Consider the following 22,444-nt stretch of genomic DNA (forward strand, 5'->3'; position numbering starts at 1 on the left):
TTCTTTTTTCCTTTTTTGTTTGTTGTTGTTTTTGTTTTTCTTTCCATGCTTTTGTTTATCTCTTGCTTTGTTTGCCCCCCCCCCTCATTTTGGTTTGGTATTCTCTACTGTTCTGCTGCTATGCTGATGTTTTTTTTTTATGCGATGTAATCTGTCTCCGCAGTGGACTGTAGTGTTCTAAAAAGTACAATAAAATATTAATCATAAAAAAAAAAACTGTGATTCTGGTTCCTGATTTGTGCACTCTTGTTGTTGTTGTTGTTGTTGTAAGGGTGACTCCAGTATAAAACTCCATCAGGTGGAGCTGGGCTGAGTTTGCTGTCGTCACAGACGGAGGTGAGCTGTGACAGGCAGTCAAGTTTTACAGCGAGGTCATAAAGTTTGGTAAAGTGTGTGTGCAGACAGCAGATGGAGGCTGTGTGTGTGGGTGGATGTAAATGCAGCGCTGTCTCCAAATCCTGCTCCAGACTATTGAACCAACGGCGTCTGCCGCTGAGAAGCAGCCGCTCTTTATTCTCCGGTTTATGTCTCTTTGATTTTTTTATGTCCTCTGACCTCCGTCAAACACTTTACGACAAACTTTATGAACAGCCTGAACTCCATTCCTCGTATTTGACTCCATACATTTCTCAGAAGTTTTCACATAAAAGTCGAGACGTCAGATTAAAGCGGCGAGGTCCGCCTCCCAAACTCCTGACCGTTTCTGGCTGTTTTCGGATGCATGACGGATAAATTTGAGCGTCTCTGTGTCGGGGTTGATGTGACACACGGTTAGATTACAGCCTTAGAAGACATAATTAAGTCATCATTTAAGCTGGACACAAAGTTTTATGGAGGGGAATAAATACAGCGCTGTATTTATTCTGTGTAAATACGGAGGATGTGGGACTGTGAGGGGGCGGGGTTACAGCAGAGGGTGCCAGGTTGGGATATAATACCCTGGGGCGAGGCCTTCGGGGTAGTTTGGAGTAGATGTGAGGCGCTGGAGGAGAGAAAGGAACGAGCCAGCGAGAGATACTGGATAGATTCATCAGCTCTGAGGGGGAGACGGGGGCTGACTCTGGAGGGGGTCTGGGCCATATGTGTGAAACACGAGAGGAGATTTATGAGCAGCAGAGATCAGAATCAGACGGTGAAGGTTTCCAGGATAAATGAGGCTCGAGGGGCGAGTTAGGACCTGATACAGGACTGCTGGGAAGAGAGAAACCCGGGGAGGTGCGAGGGATGCAGAGCCAACCGCAAAGCTAGCACTGTGTGTGTCTGTGTGTGTGCATGCACATGTGTGTGTGTGGCTGATGCTGCGGGAATGTGTGTGTGGGAGTGGTGCAGAGAGCGAGGTCGAGGAGGAGAAAGACTCCACAGTCTGTGTCTTTGTAAGTGTGTGTGTGTGGGAGGAAGGCAGGGAGGAGCTCCCAGCATTGTCTTTCACCTCTCAAGGCTGCACACACACACACGCACACACACGCACACACTGAGACGTGTGGAGGACAGAGAGCTGAAGCGATGAGTGGGGTGGAGGAAGGAGACGTGAGGATGGTTCAGATAAAAACATGGCGGAGGGTTAGGGTGTGTCTAACGGCTGCTGAGTGGCGCTCAAACCACAGACCACGCCTGAGGATGGACGCTACTTGAAACGCTGTGCGATCAGGTTTGTGGATGAGGTTAAAACACGCCCCTTCGCACACGTCGCGCTGACGGCTGGCTGTTTGTTGTCGTCCCAAACTCCGGTTGCCTAGGTAACCCTCTCATATGTTTACCTCCTGTCTTTTCTCCTTCGTGCTCACTTGTGAGTTTCCTGACGCCACGCTGCCGCTCGCTGCTGCTCGCTGCTGCTCCAAAGATCAGTGAGTGTTAGAGGAAGTGAGCGAGATCTGCAGCACGGCTTTGTCCTCGGGCCGTTCTCCACCTTTACCCAGGTGTAGAGATTCCCGGCCCCGCCCACCCGGCCCTGCCCACCCAGGCTCGGCCCACCCAGGCTCGGCCCACCCAGCACTACATATGACAGCAAAGTCTGATTAATTTCAGTCAACTAAACATTTACAGAGTGTCTTATTGTGAAAGGTGTCTGCTCCCCTCTTCCTCTCAGGCGTCGACATTTCGTCGTGTTTTAATGAGAAGCTAGCCGCACCGTTTCCTGGCGGCAGACCACGCATGCACGTCTAACCACCAGCGCAGTCCACTACGCAGCATCTGAATGTGCTGCTCGGACAAACATTACAGGGCTGCTTTTGTCTTTGAAATGGTCACATGGGCTGTGGAGGCTCAGTTAGGAGGTCGTCATCGCAGCGACCTCTGGGGTTCTTTCGTTGGTCGATTTCGTCTGAGCTTCGCTAAAAAGACACAGAGCTCGCTTTGTTCTAGAAAACACTGAAAGCCAAACATGCTGTCGGTGCAACAGCCCTCGTCAGAGGCAACAGGAAGTGCGAGTCAGGATGTGCACGTATTACTGCGAGGTTACGCCATCAACCCCAGCCTCGGTCTCAGGTGAGTCAAGCTGCGGGTTTAACACGTGTCGCCTTTTTCACGGCGGAGGCAGGAGAGGAGGGAAGAACTGCAGTTTGGATAATGAGAGGAAGAAAGTAGGAGGCAGGGAGCAGCAGAGGTGGAGATCAGAAACAAACAGACTGATGATGAGAGAATTTAAACGGGGAGATAAAGGCAGGAGACGTCAGAGGAATACACCAAGCTCTGACTGATGCCTCTTTGATTTACATACTGCTGCAGAATAAGGAGGAGTACTTTGAACCGTGGCCGTGATAGATGTGCACTTTGGTATGCATCCTCTTTGAGATGATGCAGAGGAAGCACCAAAGGGAACCAGTGTGAATCACTCTGAAGTTAGTCTGAGCTGAGAATCAGACGTTCCTGTCCAACGAACAGCGCTGACCGCAACATCCTCGATTCACTCAGCAATTTCCTCTGTAAGATGTCACAAACTAGATGATTCTGCGCTCAAAGCAGCAAATTCTCAGAGCTCAGAGGGAGCCAGCGCAACCAGGTTCCTCTGAAAATGGCTGTGGTTCATTTATACTGAAGATGAGTGTGGACTCACGGTGTGATGGCTGCTGAGGGCAACAGAGAGGCCTTTTGTTTTGTTTTAACTCATTCATGCTGGTCACACACAGCATGTGATCCGCTCACACATGCTGTGTGTGAGTCACAGCTTTGTGTGTTCATGTTGTGCGCTGTGGTCCTCACATGTGCGTGGCGACAGGATGATGCTGACAGTGGCTTCATTGGATGATGTGAGGAGCAGTAAAGTAATGACAGGACCATCGCTGGTTTTATCTTCAACTCACAGCTCGGGTTTAGCTCAGGTTTAGCTCGGGTTTAGCTGAGGTTTAGCTCGGGTTTAGCTCGGGTTTAGCTGAGGTTTAGCTCTGGTTTAGCTCGTGTTTAGCTCAGGTTTAGCTCAGGTTTAGCTGAGGTTTAGCTCGGGTTTAGCTCAGGTTTAGCTCGGGTTTAGCTCAGGTTTAGCTCAGGTTTAGCTGAGGTTTAGCTCGGGTTTAGCTGAGGTTTAGCTGAGGTTTAGCTCGGGTTTAGCTGAGGTTTAGCTCGGGTTTAGCTCAGGTTTAGCTCAGGTTTAGCTCTGGTTTAGCTCAGGTTTAGCTCGGGTTTAGCTGAGGTTTAGCTCGGGTTTAGCTGAGGTTTAGCTCTGGTTTAGCTGAGGTTTAGCTCGGGTTTAGCTGAGGTTTAGCTTGGGTTTAGCTGAGGTTTAGCTCTGGTTTAGCTCGGGTTTAGCTGAGGTTTAGCTCTGGTTTAGCTCTGGTTTAGCTGAGGTTTAGCTCTGGTTTAGCTGAGGTTTAGCTCGGGTTTAGCTGAGGTTTAGCTTGGGTTTAGCTGAGGTTTAGCTCTGGTTTAGCTGAGGTTTAGCTCGGGTTTAGCTGAGGTTTAGCTCGGGTTTAGCTGAGGTTTAGCTCTGGTTTAGCTGAGGTTTAGCTCGGGTTTAGCTGAGGTTTAGCTTGGGTTTAGCTGAGGTTTAGCTCTGGTTTAGCTCGGGTTTAGCTGAGGTTTAGCTCTGGTTTAGCTCTGGTTTAGTTCAGGTTTAGCTGAGGTTTAGCTCTGGTTTAGCTGAGGTTTAGCTCTGGTTTAGCTCGGGTTTAGCTCGGGTTTACTGTTGCTGTTAAAAACCCTGTTACTTGATCCCCACGGCTCGTGTTTGCACCACCTTGGGTGGTCTTTGCGGAAGTTACTGAACCCTGAGGTTCCTCTGATGCGTCCATCAGTGTGACTGAGTGAATGTTTGGACAGATGAAAGTTCTTGTACTTTCTTATCTACCAGCAGCTCACAGTTGAAAATCACTGCACAATTACTGGTTTGTTCCATTATAACTGTAACAGGGATGCTGTGAATGTAAAGCTGCCTGGCTAACTGGTCGTAGTTTGACCTGTGGAACATATCAGAGCTTTGCTTTGTGTCATCGTTTACCGTTGGCTGAAGTCACTGCTGCCTCCAATCGGATATCACGTTTAGCAAACTAGCTTTGATTTACACGAGACAGGTGAAAGAGCGCCTCAGCTTCCTCTAATGTTGGCCCTGCTTCTGACCCTGCTTCCTCCTGGTTCTGACCCTGGTTTGCTGTAGTGATTAATAGACTGAGCTGAGGCTCGGTGATACTGTTTGGTGCTGACAGACCCGCCTGCTGGCTGCTGGAGGCAGGCTCAGAGTCTGTTCACACATCCTAACCTCGATGATTTCAATAATGTCACACAGGAAGAAGAAGACATTTTTCAGAAAGAGGACGTGTTTCTCAAGAAGTCTGCAGCTGAAATCACGTCTTTAGTCTCCGTGTCTGGAATCGTCTCCGAGCTCGGTGCAGAGCGTCAGTCTCGCACAGGCTGCTGCGTTTCCTTCCTTTTATAAAGGAAAAATCAATTTTAAGCTCAGAAACAAAACTGAGACAAATCAGATCAGTGAAGAGGCAGCAGCACAGAAAAAGCCTAATGATGGAGACAGACCCATATCTGCTCAGCAAGGAAGTCATTATCTTACATTAGTCAAGTTTCATTGATATAAAGTCACTTTGTCCCGCCTGATGGGAGAATACGAAGGGCGAGAGCAGCCCACGGCTGGGCGGGGCAGACACGAAGCCTGAGGGAGAAACAAGGCAGAGTTTAACTGCGACCGAGTCGATCTGCTCGCCGTCTCCAAAAGACGAGGAAGAAGAGAACGAGCCGGAAACAAGAGACGTCCAGGCCGGATCCTCAGCAGCGGCTCACATCAGCTCCACATCAGTCGTTCATGTCGAGCCCCAAAATCATAAAGCAAACCTAATTTACCGTAAGTCAGTACAGCCCCCGGCTGCAGGTGGTGCGTTTACGTGTTTCTGTAGAACACGGACACGGCAGCGCTCAGGAGGACAGTCCACCTGCTTATAGCGCCATCCTCACACCCGGGAACATGAAGACACATTTGTCTGCGTCAGGTTTCATTTAGGATCAGCTGGGAAAAGTCAAACCTGCACCCGTGTGGTGGCCTCGTCACAGCCTGAGACACACACACAGCAGTGATTTAAAGCTGACCAATGACGGAGCAGCTCTCATCTGGAGAGGTGATGCATGAAAGCGTGCAGGTGTGTAACGAGAGGACACATTCACTCCTCGCCGCTGGTGAGAGGAACGTCAAACGCAGGAACGCTGACGACGCTGCCGCTCGGGGAAGTAGGTCATTCGGGCAGTGATGACCTCGCTGGCTATTAACAAACACAAACAGACACGAGTCACGTGACTTCCTGCTAAAGCTGCCTCGCTCAGCAATGAACAGGCTGACGGTGGACGCCTCAGGAAGGAGGCGAGAGGATGAAGAATAAACAAACAACCCCTCCCACCCAAATGTAGAAATCAGCCTGCTGAGGAAGAGGATGGGGACAGAGCGAGGGGAGAGGATGAAGGCGAGGGGGAGGAATCATGTGATCGAGGGAAGAGCCGGGACGTGTTCTGCCAGGATGGCCAGGCAGGACGAGGCATTCGAGGACTGCAGGAATTCTGGATACACGGTTCAGCTCGTGTCCACTTTCATAAAGAGAGCTTTGTTTCTGGTGTTTCACACTTTCAGTTTTCTTGTTTCCTCTGTTATTATTATTAATCAATTATTAATACATTTGTTAATAATTGATTATTTATTATTAATAAGTCATCGTTAATGTTGGGGTTAGGCCATATTTCAGTAAGCAGCACCATAAAGAACAGAATAATCCATCAGTGATCAATATTCAGATTCATGTTTTCCTGCTGAGACTTTCAAAGTAAAATGCAGGGGAAGACATGAGAGGGTTGGAGTGATGTCGGCTCAAACGTCGACTTCCTGTCCGCGGTAATGTTGTCGAGGCGCGGTAAGCTCTGCTCTCCACGTGTGTGACATCGAGTCAAAACGCCTGCTTAAGCCCCGTCCCCGCTACATTTCTTCCTCCATCCTCCTCCTTTGTCTGGCGCCTCCCTCCCCTCACCCACTCAGGAACATGGACGGTCCCTGTAGGGGGTTCGTCCTCTCACAGAGGAGGTGGAGCCTCCGGAGGTGCAGGCGGAGCTGTGAAGATGTTTCCATAATGTGAAACGTGTGATGAATTATACACAGTCGAGAGATAAATGTGGCGCTCACGCGTGTTTTTAAAGCCTCGTGTGCTTGATCCCAGGCCTCTGTGCAACAACCCGTATCTCTCTCTCACACTCACACACACACACACACACACACACACACACACACACACACACACACACACACACACACACACACACACACACACACACACATTAAAAATAGCCTCCAGTATCAGGGCCTCTGTGTCCTGATTGAATCAAACCATCTGTTTTTTAATTAAACTGCAGATTTTATTGTTTTTGTCTCTTTTTACTTTAACACAAACCATCAGAAACCAGCAGGTCAGTGACAGAGGAACCCACGCCGTGCTGCGTTCAGGGTCTGCTGTACATGTGTTAACTGATTTCCTGTTGGTGTGTCATAGCAGCTCTGAGATTACATCATGTGGTTAAAAACCGTTAATGTCAGAAACTCTGATGTATTAGTGTCAGTCTGCAAGTCCGTTTATTTGTCCTAAAACCTTGGGCTGTGCGACATGACAGCTCGACCTGTGTGAAGTGTTTCAGCGTCGTGTACCTGGAGTCGAGTGTTTTGACCGATGCATGAAACTTTTCATAACCAAACCATGTCCGTGCTACAGAGGTAGCCCCGGTTTAGGAATAAGGTCCTGGCTTTGTTTGGACTGGTCCTTCTGTTTGTCATCATTTCAGTTTATTTTGAAAAATCTCAACAGGATCTTCAGCTTTATTGTGAAAGGTTTATGTGGAAAATACTAAAGCAGACAGCAGAGCCGCACGCTGGGTTTACCGTCGTTATTTTAAATATAAGAGAACGTTAAGGAATTAACACCACAGTGACCATCAGAGCCACGAAAAATAAACCGTAAAAAAGTTTATTTTGCGACACCACGAAACAAACGATAGCGTAAAAATGAAACGACAGACGGTTTCACATCGTCATCTGATATCGTTATATCGAACAGCTCTACGAAGAACCGCCTTCTAACGAGGCGCCAAACTGCAGGACCTCTGATGTCCAGCAGAGGCAGCAGTCAGTCAGGCCCCATGTTTAAACTTTACAGCTCGCTGGCTGCGTCTCATTCTTTAACGCCTCATCAGGGAATAAGAACACGCCTTCTCCATGAACGCCGCAGCGCCGGGCTCATCAGCAGCGGAGTTAATCCTCCTGATCCCAGAACAGATCAGTCTCTGTTTAAAGACATGTAATCCTCTCTGCTGATCCCCCATCTTTCACGTGATTTTACTCATCGGCCGGTTTGTCCTGATGCGAGGCTTTTGCTTTGCTTTTTTCTGGGCGGAGCCACAACTTTGTTACTCGAGGACATGCAGCGTGGTGTACCGAAGTCTGTGGTCAGAGTTATTGCAGACCTTTACAGAGCAGGGAGTTATTTTGGGTGAACACTGGTCCCTCTGTACTGGCAGCAAGGCTGCCTTTGCTCCAGGCCTGCTCGCCATCTGACCCATGAACCTCCACGGCCTCCATCAGCTGCCCCGCCCACAGAGGGAAGTGAGTGAGAGGGGAAGCAAGAGGACCACACACCGGAGGACAGAGTGTGTGTGTCGTGCTGGCATGGTGGCTCGCTCGCTGGCGTTGTGCTCGTCCCATCCTATTAGCTGGTTGACTGAGTGCCCAGATCCTGCATTACTGCGCTGACTGTGGATTACGGCGTGACAGCTATTATCTCACCTCATTATCCTCCACGCCTGAGATGATGAATTTCATCATGGCGTAAAGGAGTGACCCGGGCTTTCCCCCACCAGTGGGTTTGTGTAATTCACTCAGTGGAAAACTGGAGCAGTGATGCTAAATATTTCATCCGCGTTTGGATCGGTGCCACCATTAAAGGCAGAAGACACCATCATCCATTAATTCTTAATGACAGCTCGCGCGCGCGCACACACACACGCGCGCGCACACACACACACACACACACACACACACACTGCAGCTGCAGGCAGGACTGTGGATTATTTTCAGTTCAGAAAGTTTCATGTTTTTCATTTGAGATGATTAAATCTGTGAACACGCGTCGACCTGCAGAGCACCCAAACCTGCAGTTTTGCTGACGTCCAGCAGAAGCAGCAGAGAGTCAGACCCCATGTTAAACATGTTTACAGCCTGACACAAGAACTGATTGGTCTGCAGATAACATCGTCCTTTATGACACCTGTACAGAGGTGATTGGGGGCGTGGCCTCTGACTGACAGGTGGGTGGTGACGTGTGCAGCTGTAGCTGCTAGCGGTGTGCTAGGCTGAACTGGACATCTGTGCTAACCTTTTGGAGCATTTTTAATGACATCATGTGACCAATAATATGGCTGCTGTGAGGTCACTGTACTAACAGAGGGCCCAAGAAGGCGGAGCTTCAGGTTTGTGAGTGATATTTGGGGATTTTCATTGGATATTACTGTTTAGCAGGTATGCTCCTGTACAGTATATGCCAACCACTCTAGCTAGCATTAGCTGATAACGTAGCACCCTGTCATCAAATAGTCACTCCATAAAAACCCTTCGAGTAGACGGTAGACCATCTTTAATATACAGTATATGATCCTGAGCTACTGTGAGAGTGTCATCACAAACTCATTCACAAACGCTCATTGATTTAACATGAGTTCAGAATGTAAACATAATCATGGAGTTCTCCTCACTTTAACCTACTGAGTCATCTTCCTGTCTGTGCTGAAACAGGGAGGATCCATGAGGCTGACGCTCCTCATCTGGGTGCTGTATTGTGTAGCATGATGCTGCATGTGATGCATCCCCCCAAACACACACACATGTTTGGGTATCCAGTGTCCGACCCTCGTGACGGTTTGGGTGTCTCTGAGCGGCACAGAGAGCCAGTGTGCATGTGCGAGCCTCTGCAGGGCACAGAGAGCACACGCTACAGTGTTGGCTAACAAAGGACGCGTGTCTGTGTGTTAGCAGTGGCAGGCTGTGACAGCCGTGTCTTTGTTACTCCTCTGCTGACTCTACCATCCTCCTATTCTGCTCTGCACCCAATACACACACACACACACACACACACTGCTGTTGGTTCTCGTCCTGTTTAGGGATGGGTACCGGTGTCCGGTGCCATGATGGCACCTGTTCTGACATAAACGGTAGTAACCAGACCGAAAAGCAGCGCACATTTCGGTGCTTTTTTTTCCTGAGATGTCACACACTTTGGATCCTAGCCATTCATTTTACATTTCCAAGGATAGTAGGCGGGCCCAGGTACGTCCGTTCTTTTAGAGCAGAGCTACAGATTAAAAACGCCCAAGGCGAAGCAGTCAAAAGTCTGGCTGTACTTCACAGCAAAAGATGCAAACTCAGCAGCAACAAGTGCTTTAAGCTGATACTGTGATACTGTCAAAGGAGGTAACACCTCAAATCCGATGAAACACCTGGCGACGCATAGCGTTTTGATAAAAGCCGAGAAATGCGCCGTATTTGATAGCTTGCTGCGAGACCTCACACCGAGCACATCTACTGCGGGTGTGGTGCCTGTTATTGGACCCGGAGTTAGCAACATCCCCCAAAAACCCGAAAAATAGAGTCCTGGCCCCTAGCCCTGCCAGTGTAGCAGAAATGATGAGGATGATGATGCAGCAGCAGCCGTTCTTCTCTGCGTGAGTAGCTTCATGTTGTTCGTGTGTAATTTACGTTGAGTAGGCTAACCACGTTATTACATTAATGCATGTAAGGTGAACTAGCAAACATCATCATAGCTACATGCGGCTGTCTTCTTGTTTGATGGCAGATACTCCCTTCACCCTGGCCAAAAAGGCTAAAATGACCAAAGAAAAAGTGGAAAACAGTTAAACACGAGAGGTTTTGGACAAAGTTTGTGTTTTTTCCATTGTTTAAGCACTGCTTCCAGCCAAGAGTGATGCCATATATGCCCCATAGCTGCAGAAAAGGCTAACATTGTTATCTTAGCACCGGCACCGTTTCAAAAGTACCGGTTTGGAACTGGTATCGGATAAAACCTAAACGATACCCATTCCTAGTCCTGTTGTCAGGTGGTTCCTCGCTCAGATGTGGGAATCTTCTCTGATGAGATGGTGGCAGGTTTTCTGTTTGTGATGTCATGCTGTGGAGCTGGTGGAGGCAGAAACTGGAGAATGGAAAGGGCATCACTGGTTTCCAATCTGAAGGGTTACAGGTTGCTAACTATGGCTTTGTGACCTCTGGGACGTGCATGTTATGGTTTTTGATGTTCTAGTTTGTGCGTCTGACTAAACGTGTGAGGCTCTGTGCAGGCGTCCTCGTGCCTCTCAGCTTCTGGGACCTTTCATGTTTCTCCTACATGTGTGAGGAGGTCAGAAGGTCATGAGACTGGTCCTGCTTGCTCTGGATGTACCCAGACTTTCTTGGTGGGGTATTCGGGTTCCATCATCCAGTGACCGTCAATGGAGCAGTTCAGGTGTGGCTCATATGGAAAAAGTCCCCACTTCAGGTTGGAGGACGCTGTTGAAGGTGGAGGTGAAGCTGCTCGATCTTCCCGTCGGCTGTGGGTCTGAGAGTGTCCTCAGAGGAGAGCTGCTGCTCCAGCACACCGAAGGGAACGAATGCTGGACACCACCCAGGTGAAGCGCTTCAGGTATATCCTACCTATAAAGACCCGGGTCAGACTCAGGGAGACGCCTGTCTCCTCACAGAGGAGCTGGAGGTGGATGCGAGGCTGTCCTGAGACCAGGCATGGGTGGATGCAAGCTCGCTGCTGTGACTCGGCAGAGTGTCTGTAAGACATGAAGCTCCATGCTGTTCATGGAGGCCATGAATTCCTCGTTAAGGGTCCACCCATCACGTCTCAGCTGCCATGCTCTTATGACTGACAGGTGGGAACCCCACCCAGCTCCTCCTGATGTCCACGTTCATGACAGAACCGAGCCCTGCAGGACAGAATCTCCATCACTTCTCCTCCTCCGCCTCATTAGGGCTAAGGTGTCAGTGACAGAGCTTCAGCAGGAGGAAGAAGAGTGGAGGACAAACAGCCGAGAGATGAAACCAAGGCTCAAACAAATCTGAGCGATGAGCGGCAGAAAGCGATGCGGTTCCCCTGACGGTCGGAGCTGCGTCCCTCCATCACCATCCATCTCACTGATCGGGCTTTTAGCTGTCGCTCCTCTCTGTGCTCGTCTTTTAAAACACATCATCCATCTCCAGCCGCCTTCCTGTTTCCAGTGCCGCCGCCCTAAAGAGCAGTTTAATGTCTTCATGCTGTTTTCCATTTGCTCTGATTTTATAGGTCAGGGAGGAAGCGACGGTCTGTCAGACGCGCCGATGCCCGAGATGTGGCTCCAGTGAATGATGACGACCGCTTTGATGTGTGATTGCACAACGGCATGTGCTTCTGACGGCCCGTCAAATAATAATGCTGTTTTATCAAAGCTGCCCCTCCCCTCTACCCGTGGGGCGTCATTATTGGACACTGACTTGACCCCACAGCAACGACCCTTCCTGACGCCAAGCTTCAGGACAGAGAGCGTCCCGGGTGCACAGGTCCCTGCAGGCTGGGTCTCCTCATCTTTGTCTGTATTTCCACAGACACAGTGTGGCTGCTTCAGTTGATTCATGTCTCTGTAAAGATCGTCATACGTGTGCCTGACAGTGGATCTTTTACAGAGTTGAAAGCAACTAGAAATAAGCCTGAGGTTGATATGCTCTGATTGTTCTTGGTCATATTTTAGACATGATGAAGTGTATGTGCAGTAATCCCTGTGTGATGGGAAAGCCCCGCCCACCTGCTGCTCAAACTGAGGGGCAAGCATTCAGAAGAAAAGGGGAGGAGCCAGAGGGCCTGGTCATGTGGAGACTGCTTTTAGTTGTTGTCAGATTTGACCCTGCTGGACAAACTCGTCCATGTGAAGGTTCATTAGTGGTGTGAACTCCTCCCACCACCAAGATAACCAACAAATCACAACAAAACAGCTGGATGATAAAATAATAATAAGAAGAATAAATCCTTCATCTGAGTTACAAACAAAACTGAGAAAGGCTTCAGTGAAAGGAAGGAACACAGAAGTAGCTTGTTACTGATGTGTTGATTGATGAATACGTTTATTTACCGTGAATAAAACACCGAGCAGTAAAGGAGGGTGTGGGAGGGTCTGTAGACTGTGGGACAACAGGAGGGAGGAATCTGTTCATTTCTCACGTTTGGCCTTCCATAGAACTGTGTGTGTCTGTGTGAGTGTGTCTGTGAGTGTGTGTGTGTGTGAGTGAGTGAGTGTGTGTCTCTGTGTGTGAGTCTGTGTGTGTGTGTGTGTGTGTGTGTGTGTGTGTGTGTGTGTGTCTGTGAGTGTGTGTGTGTGTGTGTCTGAGTGAGTGTGTGTGTGTGTGTCTGTGTGAGTGTGTGTGTGTGTGTCTGAGTGTGAGTGTGTGTGAGTGAGTGTGTGTGTCTGTGAGTGTGTGTCTCTGTGTGTGTGTCTGTGTGTGTGTGTGTGTGTGTGTGTGTGTGTGTGTGTGTGTGTGTGTGTGTCTGTGAGTGTGTGTGTGTGTGTGTGTGTGTCTGTGTGAGTGTGTCTGTGAGTGTGTCTGTGTGTCTGTGTGTGTGTCTGTGTGTGTGTGTGTGTGTGTCTGTGTGTGTCTGTGTGTGTCTGTGTGTGAGTGTGTGTGTGTCTGTGTGAGTGTGTCTGTGTGTGAGTGTGTGTGTGTCTGTGTGAGTGTGTCTGTGTGTGTCTGTGTGTGAGTGTGTGTGTCTGTGTGAGTGTGTCTGTGTGTGTGAGTGTGTGTCTGTGTGAGTGTGTGTGTGTGTCTGTGTGAGTGTGTCTGTGTGTCTGTGAGTGTGTGTCTGTGTGTCTGTGAGTGTGTGTCTGTGTGTGTCTGTGTGTGAGTGTGTGTGTGTGTGTGTCTGTGTGAGTGTGTCTGTGTGTGTCTGTGTGTCTGTGAGTGTGTGTCTGTGTGTGTCTGTGTGAGTGTGTCTGTGTGTGAGTGTGTGTGTCTGTGTGAGTGTGTCTGTGTGAGTGTGTCTGTGTGTGAGTGTGTCTGTGTGAGTGTGTGTCTGTGTGTGTGTGTGTCTGTGTGAGTGTGTGTGTGTCTGTGTGTCTGTGTGAGTGTGTGTGTGTGTGTGAGTGTGTGTGTGAGTGTGTCTGTGTCTGTGTGAGTGTGTGTGTGTGTGTGTGTCTGTGTGAGTGTGTGTGTGTGTGTCTGTGTGAGTGTGTGTGTGTCTGTGTGTGAGTGTGTCTGTGTCTGTGTGTCTGTGTGAGTGTGTGTCTGTGTGTGTGTCTGTGTGAGTGTGTGTCTGTGTGTCTGTGTGTGTGTGTGTCTGTGTGAGTGTGTGTGTGTGTGTCTGTGTGTGTGTGTGTCTGTGTGAGTGTGTGTGTGTGTGTGTGTGTGTGTGTGTGTGTCTCTGTGTGTGTGTCAGCTGGTCCTGTCAGTGGAGCGTTGCTGTCATCACCAACATTGCAGTGGATGGTGGGTGGGGTGGGGAGTGTTGCTATGAAGATGCTTGGTGGGGCAGGGCGTCGCCGGGCGTCAGGCGCTGAGAACTAGTGTGCAGCTCGTGCTGCGTCTTAGCGGGATAATCCAGTGTAATCCCACGCAGGGGAGTCACGGCCCACCACCTCCTCCTCTTCCTCCTTTCTTTCTGTCTCCCTCCTCCTCCCCTGGGACAGGTGGCTGAGGAGGAAGAGGAGGAGTGAAGGAATTAGCATCTGTTACCGCTCTCCCTCAGGTCGGCTCCTCTGAGGGGAGCACGGGGCGAGGACAGCCTCTCGCTGCCGCTGTGAAGAAAAGCCTCAAATGAAAACTGACAGGAAATCATCTACTTCAGGAAATGACCCATTGCAGCCCCCCACCCTCTCCACCGCTGCCTCTCCCTCCATCATCTACTTCTCTGAACCGGTCTCCCTTTTGCTCCCGTTTCCTGGCGTCTCTCTGGTTCTCCTCCCCTGCTCGTGCTCCTCCTCCTCTCTTTGGTGTGGAGCCTGCTAATGACGCCAAAATCAATGCAGTGCTGCTAACAGCTGACAGATAATTGTGTAAACGTAGAAAGGAAAACGCGCTCGCAGTGTTTGTGTGAGCGTCTGCATCCAGCTCATCGTCAGGGTGGAGCATAAACATGGGCTGTGGAGGGTCTGTAGGCTGTGGCAGGGTCTGTAGACTGTGGAGGGTCTTTGGGCTGTGGAGGGTCTGTAGACTGTGGGAGGGTCTGTAGACTGTGGGAGGGTCTGTGGGCTGTGGCAGGGTCTGTAGACTGTGGAGGGTCTTTGGGCTGTGGAGGGTCTGTAGGCTGTGGCAGGGTCTGTAGACTGTGGAGGGTCTTTGGGCTGTGGAGGGTCTGTAGACTGTGGGAGGGTCTGTAGACTGTGGGAGGGTCTGTGGGCTGTGGCAGGGTCTGTAGACTGTGGAGGGTCTTTGGGCTGTGGAGGGTCTGTAGGCTGTGGCAGGGTCTGTAGACTGTGGAGGGTCTGTAGGCTGTGGAGGGTCTGTAGGCTGTGGCAGGGTCTGTAGACTGTGGAGGGTCTTTGGGCTGTGGAGGGTCTGTAGGCTGTGGAGGGTCTGTGGGCTGTGGGAGGGTCTGTAGACTGTGGGAGGGTCTGTGGGCTGTGGCAGGGTCTGTAGACTGTGGAGGGTCTTTGGGCTGTGGAGGGTCTGTAGGCTGTGGGAGGGTCTGTAGACTGTGGGAGGGTCTGTAGGCTGTGGGAGGGTCTTTGGGCTGTGGAGGGTCTTTGGGCTGTGGAGGGTCTGTCGACTGTGGGAGGGTCTGTAGGTGTGGGAGGGTCTGTGGGCTGTGGCAGGGTCTGTAGACTGTGGAGGGTCTTTGGGCTGTGGAGGGTCTGTAGGCTGTGGCAGGGTCTGTAGACTGTGGAGGGTCTTTGGGCTGTGGAGGGTCTGTAGACTGTGGAGGGTCTTTGGGCTGTGGAGGGTCTGTAGGCTGTGGGAGGGTCTGTAGACTGTGGGAGGGTCTTTGGGCTATGGGAGGGTCTGTGGGCTGTGGCGGGTCTGTAGGTGTGGGAGGGTCTTTGGGCTGTGGGAGGGTCTGTAGACTGTGGGAGGGTCTTTGGGCTATGGGAGGGTCTGTGGGCTGTGGCGGGTCTGTAGGTGTGGGAGGGTCTTTGGGCTGTGGGAGGGTCTGTAGGCTGTGGGAGGGTCTGTGGGCTGTGGAGGGTCTGTCGACTGTGGGAGGGTCTGTAGGCTGTGGGAGGGTCTTTGGGCTGTGGAGGGTCTTTGGGCTGTGGAGGGTCTGTCGACTGTGGGAGGGTCTGTGGGCTGTGGGAGGGTCTGTGGGCTGTGGAGGGTCTGTAGACTGTGGGAGAGTCTGTGGGCTGTGGAGGGTCTGTAGACTGTGGGAGGGTCTGTGGGCTGTGGAGGGTCTGTAGACTGTGGGAGAGTCTGTGGGCTGTGGAGGGTCTGTGTGTGACAGGTGTGGATGTCTGGGACGTCTTCACACCGCTGTCATAGATCATGTCGGATCCACAGCAGCTTGCTGCTAAACTCCAGAGGATGTGATGCAAAGAGACTTTCTAATTATTAAACGGCGCTCGAGGCGGATAACGAGACGCTTCACGTCGAGGGCTAAAATGTTCCACACGCAGAAGCACAAAGGCGTTTCTGCTTTACCCTCCATGATGTCGCCTCAGTCAGCGGCCGTTTCTTCACATTCTGCGATGCTCCATCCTTGAGCCTCGGTATGAGCAACACAGTAAAACCCGCGTGGGGTTTCGAGCCCTGCGTTTGTCCCTGCTCCACGTCCTGTAGTGGAAAACAGGACGTTTTGCACGCCATAAATCCACAAAAGCGCACGCTGGCGGTGGCGCGCATTTCCAGGTCAGCTGATGCAGCATTGTCCTCCCCCTGCTCCTCCTCCATGCACCTCCCGTGGATTCAGACTCAAACAGTACCAGACTGTCAAACTCGTGGTTCACCTGTGCGCTCCTCTCAGAGGTGTGTGTTAATGATGCGAGGAGACATTTGTCCCTCGGCCTAACGCTTGGCGCTGATATGCATCACAGCGGCTTCACCGCGCGGGGGGGGGGGGGGGGGGGGGTGATGGAGGAGAAGCAAGGGGAGGTGGAAGTCCTTGAGTTCCTTGAGGAACAAACCCCGCTGAGCCTGAAGGTGCAGGCTTCACAGCGGCGTTTAGTGACTATAGCTCGACCCTCGTCTTCCTCATCTTCTTCCCATCCTGTCTGACCTCTAACCTGTTTCCTCCGCAGAGGGTGCAGGTGTACTGCTGCCAGGTCAAAGTTCAGTCACAGCTGCCTTATTTTCAGAACATACAGTCAAATAGGCTCTTTTACATCCTTCAAAATAAGATAAGAGACACTTTATTCGTCCGCATAAAGAACGGCCGAGCTCGGAAACAGGGCTGTTCTCTGTGTACCTGCTCGTTAAGCTCGTTATGACAAAGTTGTCTTTAAGCTGGAGGAGCACAGGCAGCTTGTTTCAGACAGCTGCAGGATCAGGGAAAGAAGGGTTATTTTGAGCTGTGAGTCCTGCAAAGCTTCTCTGAATAGTCAAAAAGGAGCTTTAAGTGTCACAATAAAAGCATGTTAGAGTGTTTGAGATGGAAACGAGAACGATAAGAAGGTTGCTGGTTCAAAACCTGTCCTGGTTTCCTCCGGGGATTCCAGTTTCCTGTCGTCAGTGCAAGTCGGATGAAAATGCGACTTGGAAATGTGAGTTTAAGTATTTAGTGAAGAAAACGCTTCTGGGAATGTGTCTGTAGCTGTGGGTTGGACTCCTCCTCCTGCTGTTGGCTGTAAGGAGCAAATACTGATGTATCTGAAACTGAACGCTCCACCAGGAACACTGGACTGTTTCCGTACACGAGTCTCAGCCGTTAAATCTTTGGGTCTTTCAAAGCAAACATCTCCACAGACGGCGGCACTGTCTCAGTGTTTACAGGGATCCAGAGAGGGGGAGGAGTTTCAGTGTGCTCAGGATTGGCACAACAGACGGATGAAGGAGGGGAAGATAGAGAGAGGGAGGACCACTCCCTGTTCAGCCAGTGTGGACAGAGAAGAGACCCGCTCACAGTATGGGGCTGGAGGGCTGGAGCAGGGATGAAGGGGTGTGGGGATGGTGGTCCGGCAGCTGAGGGGGATTTGTGAGGCAGCATCAGGAATTAGGCTGTCCTCCGTTTCCACACATGAATAGTCCTCACACACATAAACAAACAAACAGCGCCGGGCAGGCTTCCCCTCCCCTCCCCTCCCTGTTAGAGTGGTGCTGTGAGTCTAAATGCTGCGAGCTGATTGGTCAGTAAACTCCAACTTTGCTCCTTTCAGCTCCGCCTGGATAAGAAACGAAGTGATAAACAGTTTAAAGGACTCTCGCTCCTCCCCCTCCTGACCTCTCTGCTGCTGCACCTTCCTCCTTCACTCCCCCACCCCACCCTCCCTCTCCATGCAGCAGTTTGGGCTCCACCCCTCTGTCACCCCCAGCCCCCGCCCTGACCGACTGACACCACCTCCGCCATCTCCACTCTCTCTGCCTCACAGTCCCTCCTCCTCCTCCTTTCCTGCTTCTCTCCATCCTTCAATTATCCGTAATTTTCCTCACTTTGCATCTTTTTCAGCTCGTTCAGACGCTCCGGCTCTTTCTCCTCCGCCGTCCTTTCGTCTCTAATTAAATCCCAAATTGGAGGAAAATGTAGGCTAATGTTTCAAATGTGGCTCCTTTGTGTGTCTGTGAGTGCGCTGAGCGATGAAAGGCCGGCGGTGCATCCATCCCGCCTGCACAAAGCAGTTATTCCACAATCACTTATTTAGGATCCCGTCGGCCTGAGCGGGGAAGGATAAGCGGCAGCGGGGCACAGATTCGTTTCTGTGAGCCCGACGCAGAGCTGCACTCCATCCTGCAGACCGCAGCGAGTCATGATTGTCAGCCACAGCTCACAGGAATGCAGGCGGTCTGCTTCGGTCACATCTGTGTTCTCACATTTCTGCTCGTCTTCATCTTTGACCCAGCAAACATGGACATGTTGTGGCTGTTGGTGTATGGAGGCCTAAAACAGCAAAAATGACATTAAACATGTCCTTGCACCAAACTGACACTAGGTGCAGGTGTTTGCGACACGTTGTTTATCATCTCTTTGCATTTTATTCTTTTTATTGTCCTCAGAATTAATCATTTTTATATTTTCCTTTTATGTTTTATCGCATGTATTCCTGCGTCGTTCGAGGCAGTGTGAGACTGGCTGTTGATTTATTGATTTAACAGCTGATGTAATGCAGGTGGAAATTTAAAAAAAAGAAAATGAATGGGGGATTAATTAAAAGGAAATATAAACAAAATGAAACAAATCAGTTTATCTCTCACTTGAATGAATTATTAAATGCCAACATTATTAATTGTACTCTTGTTGAGATTATTGGCTTATTAAGTTTTTAATCTACATGTTGGCAGTTTCACACTCCGGCCTGTCAGATGTTTGTGAGCTCAGGCTGCGGACTGTTTAAAACACTGTTTGTGACACTTTCTTCTCCTCTGGGGTCTTTGTGATGTCATAAAGCCCCACCTACCTGCTCTTTAAGCTTGTGTAAACGTTAAGTTAAAAGGAGAGGAGCTCAGGCAGCTTGTTTCAGACAGAGGCTCCAGGATCAGATAAAGAAGGATTATTTTGAGCGGTGAGTCCAAGAACAAAAAGAAGGAACGTATATGGTCTCGTATGAAGATGATGATGATGATGACGTAGGAGTATGAAGAGTCTGATGACTGCTCTGAGTTGATTCCAGCTCGTAGTTACCAGCTCCTCCCAGCTTCTCCCTGCGCTGCACCTGACCACACCTGTGTAAAGCTGATGGAGGCAGAGAGGTTTCATCACTGCAGCACTGAAACACTAAAGACAGCAGACTGACTCTGAGGGAGTCTCAAAGCCTGAGGTGGTTTTCTTCATGGAGCAGGGATGCCACCTGCTGGACAAGTGATGAGTTTCTGCTCTGGAAAGTGTCTTAATGTGAGATCTGTTCTATCAGTGACTGATTTATAGCAGTAGCTGTGTGTGTGTGTGTGTGTGTGTGTGTGTGTGTGTGTGTGTGTGTGTGTGTGTGTGTGTGTGTGTGGGTCAAACACACTGCACTGTGATGCTGCACAGATCTGTGATTGATTCGTTGACATTTGGTTGGCCAATGAGTGATCAGTGTCACAGTTAGACCCGCCCCCACACTCACATTCAGTTTAATGAAACGATGCAGCACGTCGCCACAAACCAGCAGGTCACATGACACACGTGTTTGCTACTGTGTGTGGGGCGGGGTCAGGTTGGAGCCTCTGGTGGACGTTAGAGGAACTGCAGCTTTTATGGGAACGTCGCTCTTCCTGTGAGAGGTGGCGTCTCTGTGTGAACCAAACTCGTGAAAGTCATCAGTGAACGCTGTCAGTCTGACCTTTAACCCTCCCGTGTCTCTTCTTTCAGATGATTCGTCCTCAGAGAGCGGCAGTGGAAACGGCCTGCCCGCCCTGACCCCTCCCTCCTCTGCTGTGACAGATGGCGCCGTGGTCAGGGAAACTGAGGTTGTGAATGGAAACGGTGGCCCCGCCCCTCTCGACTTCAGCAGGCCCACTTCCTCTTCCTCATCCTCTGAGGACCAGCAGCCGATCAACCTGAGTGACCCGCCTCCTCAGCGCCTGCCTCTGCCCACCTCACACCTGCCCATCACTGTCTCAGCGGCGGCCGCGGCGCTGCTCGGCGCGCTCCATCCCAGCGCGCCCGAGGAGCTCCGCAGGAAGTACCCACTGGCTGCCAAACCTCCTCTAGCTCCACATCCCGCCCTGCCGCTGCCCCTGCCGCACACACACGCTCCTCACAATGCACACGCCCCCAACACGCAGTCACACACACACGCGACCGAGCTGCGACTGGACCGCGACGGCAGGGAATATGGCGGCAAGGTGAGACACAAGCCTCCTGTACCTCTGTAGCTCTATTTAATTCCGGCGTTTTCCCGATCGTGGAACGCTCCATCAGGAAGATGGAGACGTTCTGTGTCGTCGTGCTTCTGCACGCTACGACTTCAAAAACTTGTTCTTTTAGCGTCTCTTTTATTGAGAAAGCATAACAGTCGTTTCTACATTTTACTTTTGCTTTCACATTTTTAAAAAGAACTTGGGTAAAGGGGTAGCAGGGCAGGCAGGTTAGCATCATATTATTGAAATGGGAAACTCAGAGCATCAACATAAAAGAAATCATGGTTCATAAAAAATCACACCTCACAGGCTTAACATATTCTGTCCGTTTAGGCCACAGGTGTTGAACCCCAGGCCTCGAGGGCCTGCAGGTTTAGATGTGTCCTCGATCCAACACAGCTGATTTAAACGGCTAAATCACCTCCTCAGCATATTCTGAAGTTGTCCAGAGGCCTGGGAATGAACTAAGCATTTGATTCAGGTGTGCTGACCCAGGGTGAGATCTAAAACCTGCAGGACGCCGGCCCTCGAGGCCTGGAGTTGGACACCCCTGATTTAGACCATGGCTGTATCCCAATTCAGGGTCTGCAACCTTAAAGTACGCAGCCTCAACGATCCTCAAGGGCCGCGTACTCAAAGACCGCTAAGGCCGGAAGTGCGAGGCTTGTGAAATGGGACGGTCTAGCCTCCGTTGTGCTGACCAGGTTGCCTAGCAACCATGATACTAACCACTGGAAACGTGTCATACAGCTGTGTTTGACAGAAATGAAGGAGAAAATCTTTTGTTCGTGTGTTTCTTTCTACATGAGCTTTGATCATTCTCTGTAGGATTAAGCTCAGCTATTGAACGGCGTATATTTAAAGGCTTTAAAACCAAGTTAGTACAAACGTCACTGATGTCACATGACTTTGTGTGGCCAACAGTAATGTTTAATGTTCTTCGTTATTAAACATTTGCACATAAATAAGCGACATAATATTCAGTACTTAATTAAAGTTTACTCTTCGGCCGCCCCTTATCGGTTTTTTTTTCGGCAAAATTATCCACACCCATCGCCGCGCTATGCATTCTGGGATATATTGGGCCATGAAGTCTACACCGCCACGTCCTTAAAATTCAGGGAAATGAAGGACGCATTTGAGGGCCGCATTTCGAGCAGCCTTTGAATTGGGACAGCCTTCGTCGCGTCGCTGTGACGTAATCGGCCTTAAAATGCGGCCTTTAAGGCTGCAGACCCTGGATTGGGATACAGCCCATGTTCTGTAGACAGTATCCCTCTGAAGTTTAAGAGAAAATGACAGTTTTCCCATGGTATAGATCTCTTGTACAGAATGTGGTTCAGGCTTAAGCCATCTCCTCGTAACAGGCTTTTTACTCGCAGCCATACAAAAGTCTTCTATGATTAGATTAATTTATCCACTGGTGTGTTACACAAAAATATGGTTTCAAAGGTTAAAGGAAAAACAAATGACAACACATTTTGTAGATGTTCGTGGATTAGTGCTGGCGACTATCTTTGCAATCCCAAAAGATTTGGAAACGGTTAGCTCCATCTCGCCCACATCTCCAACAAGTGTCGCAGTTCCCCGATATCTTTGCTGAGCAGGGCTGATGAAAACTCTCGTAATGATTTTACAGCAGAACTCACGGCAAACACTGGACCCGGTGGTAGCCCACTGTGTCATGCAACACTCCTCTGTAATCGACAGGTTACCTTCTTTTCCCCACATTGCTTTCATATACAGAGAGCTGTGGTTTTTACACTGCAGGATGCTCTTATATCGTTTGGAAATCATTTTGCTTTGCGCTCCAGATTTGGTTAATGATAAAAATGTTTCTACAAACTGTAATTCGTTTAGGTTCACTTTTAAGTTTTGATTAAAATAATTTCTGGCTTGTAGAAATCTAAAGAAGTCGTCTGAGCCTAAATCATGTTTGCTCCTTTCAAAGCTTTGAAATGCCTCCTTGTGGACGAATGAATAATAATTAGTTATACCTTTTCAAATCCAGTTCTTGAATCTATTATCGTACTGATTCGG

At 50.0% G+C, this 22,444-nt stretch overlaps 1 protein-coding gene across 6 annotated transcripts in view; it reads left to right on the top strand.

Annotated features, from left to right (window-relative positions):
* LOC308407498 (nucleolar protein 4-like) overlaps positions 1-22,444 on the top strand; it is a 119,005-nt gene that overhangs the window by 80,173 nt on the left and 16,388 nt on the right. For all 6 annotated transcript variants that reach the window (XM_080899153.1, XM_080899155.1, XM_080899154.1 and 3 more), the window contains one exon: positions 19,914-20,389. In XM_080899153.1, the coding sequence (XP_080755279.1) occupies positions 19,914-20,389 (476 nt within the window). The remainder of the gene's footprint in view (positions 1-19,913; positions 20,390-22,444) is intronic.

The sequence above is a fragment of the Rhamphochromis sp. 'chilingali' genome, assembly GCF_963969265.1.
Source record: "Rhamphochromis sp. 'chilingali' genome assembly, chromosome: 12".
In the NCBI taxonomy this organism is placed as follows: domain Eukaryota; kingdom Metazoa; phylum Chordata; class Actinopteri; order Cichliformes; family Cichlidae; genus Rhamphochromis; species Rhamphochromis sp. 'chilingali'.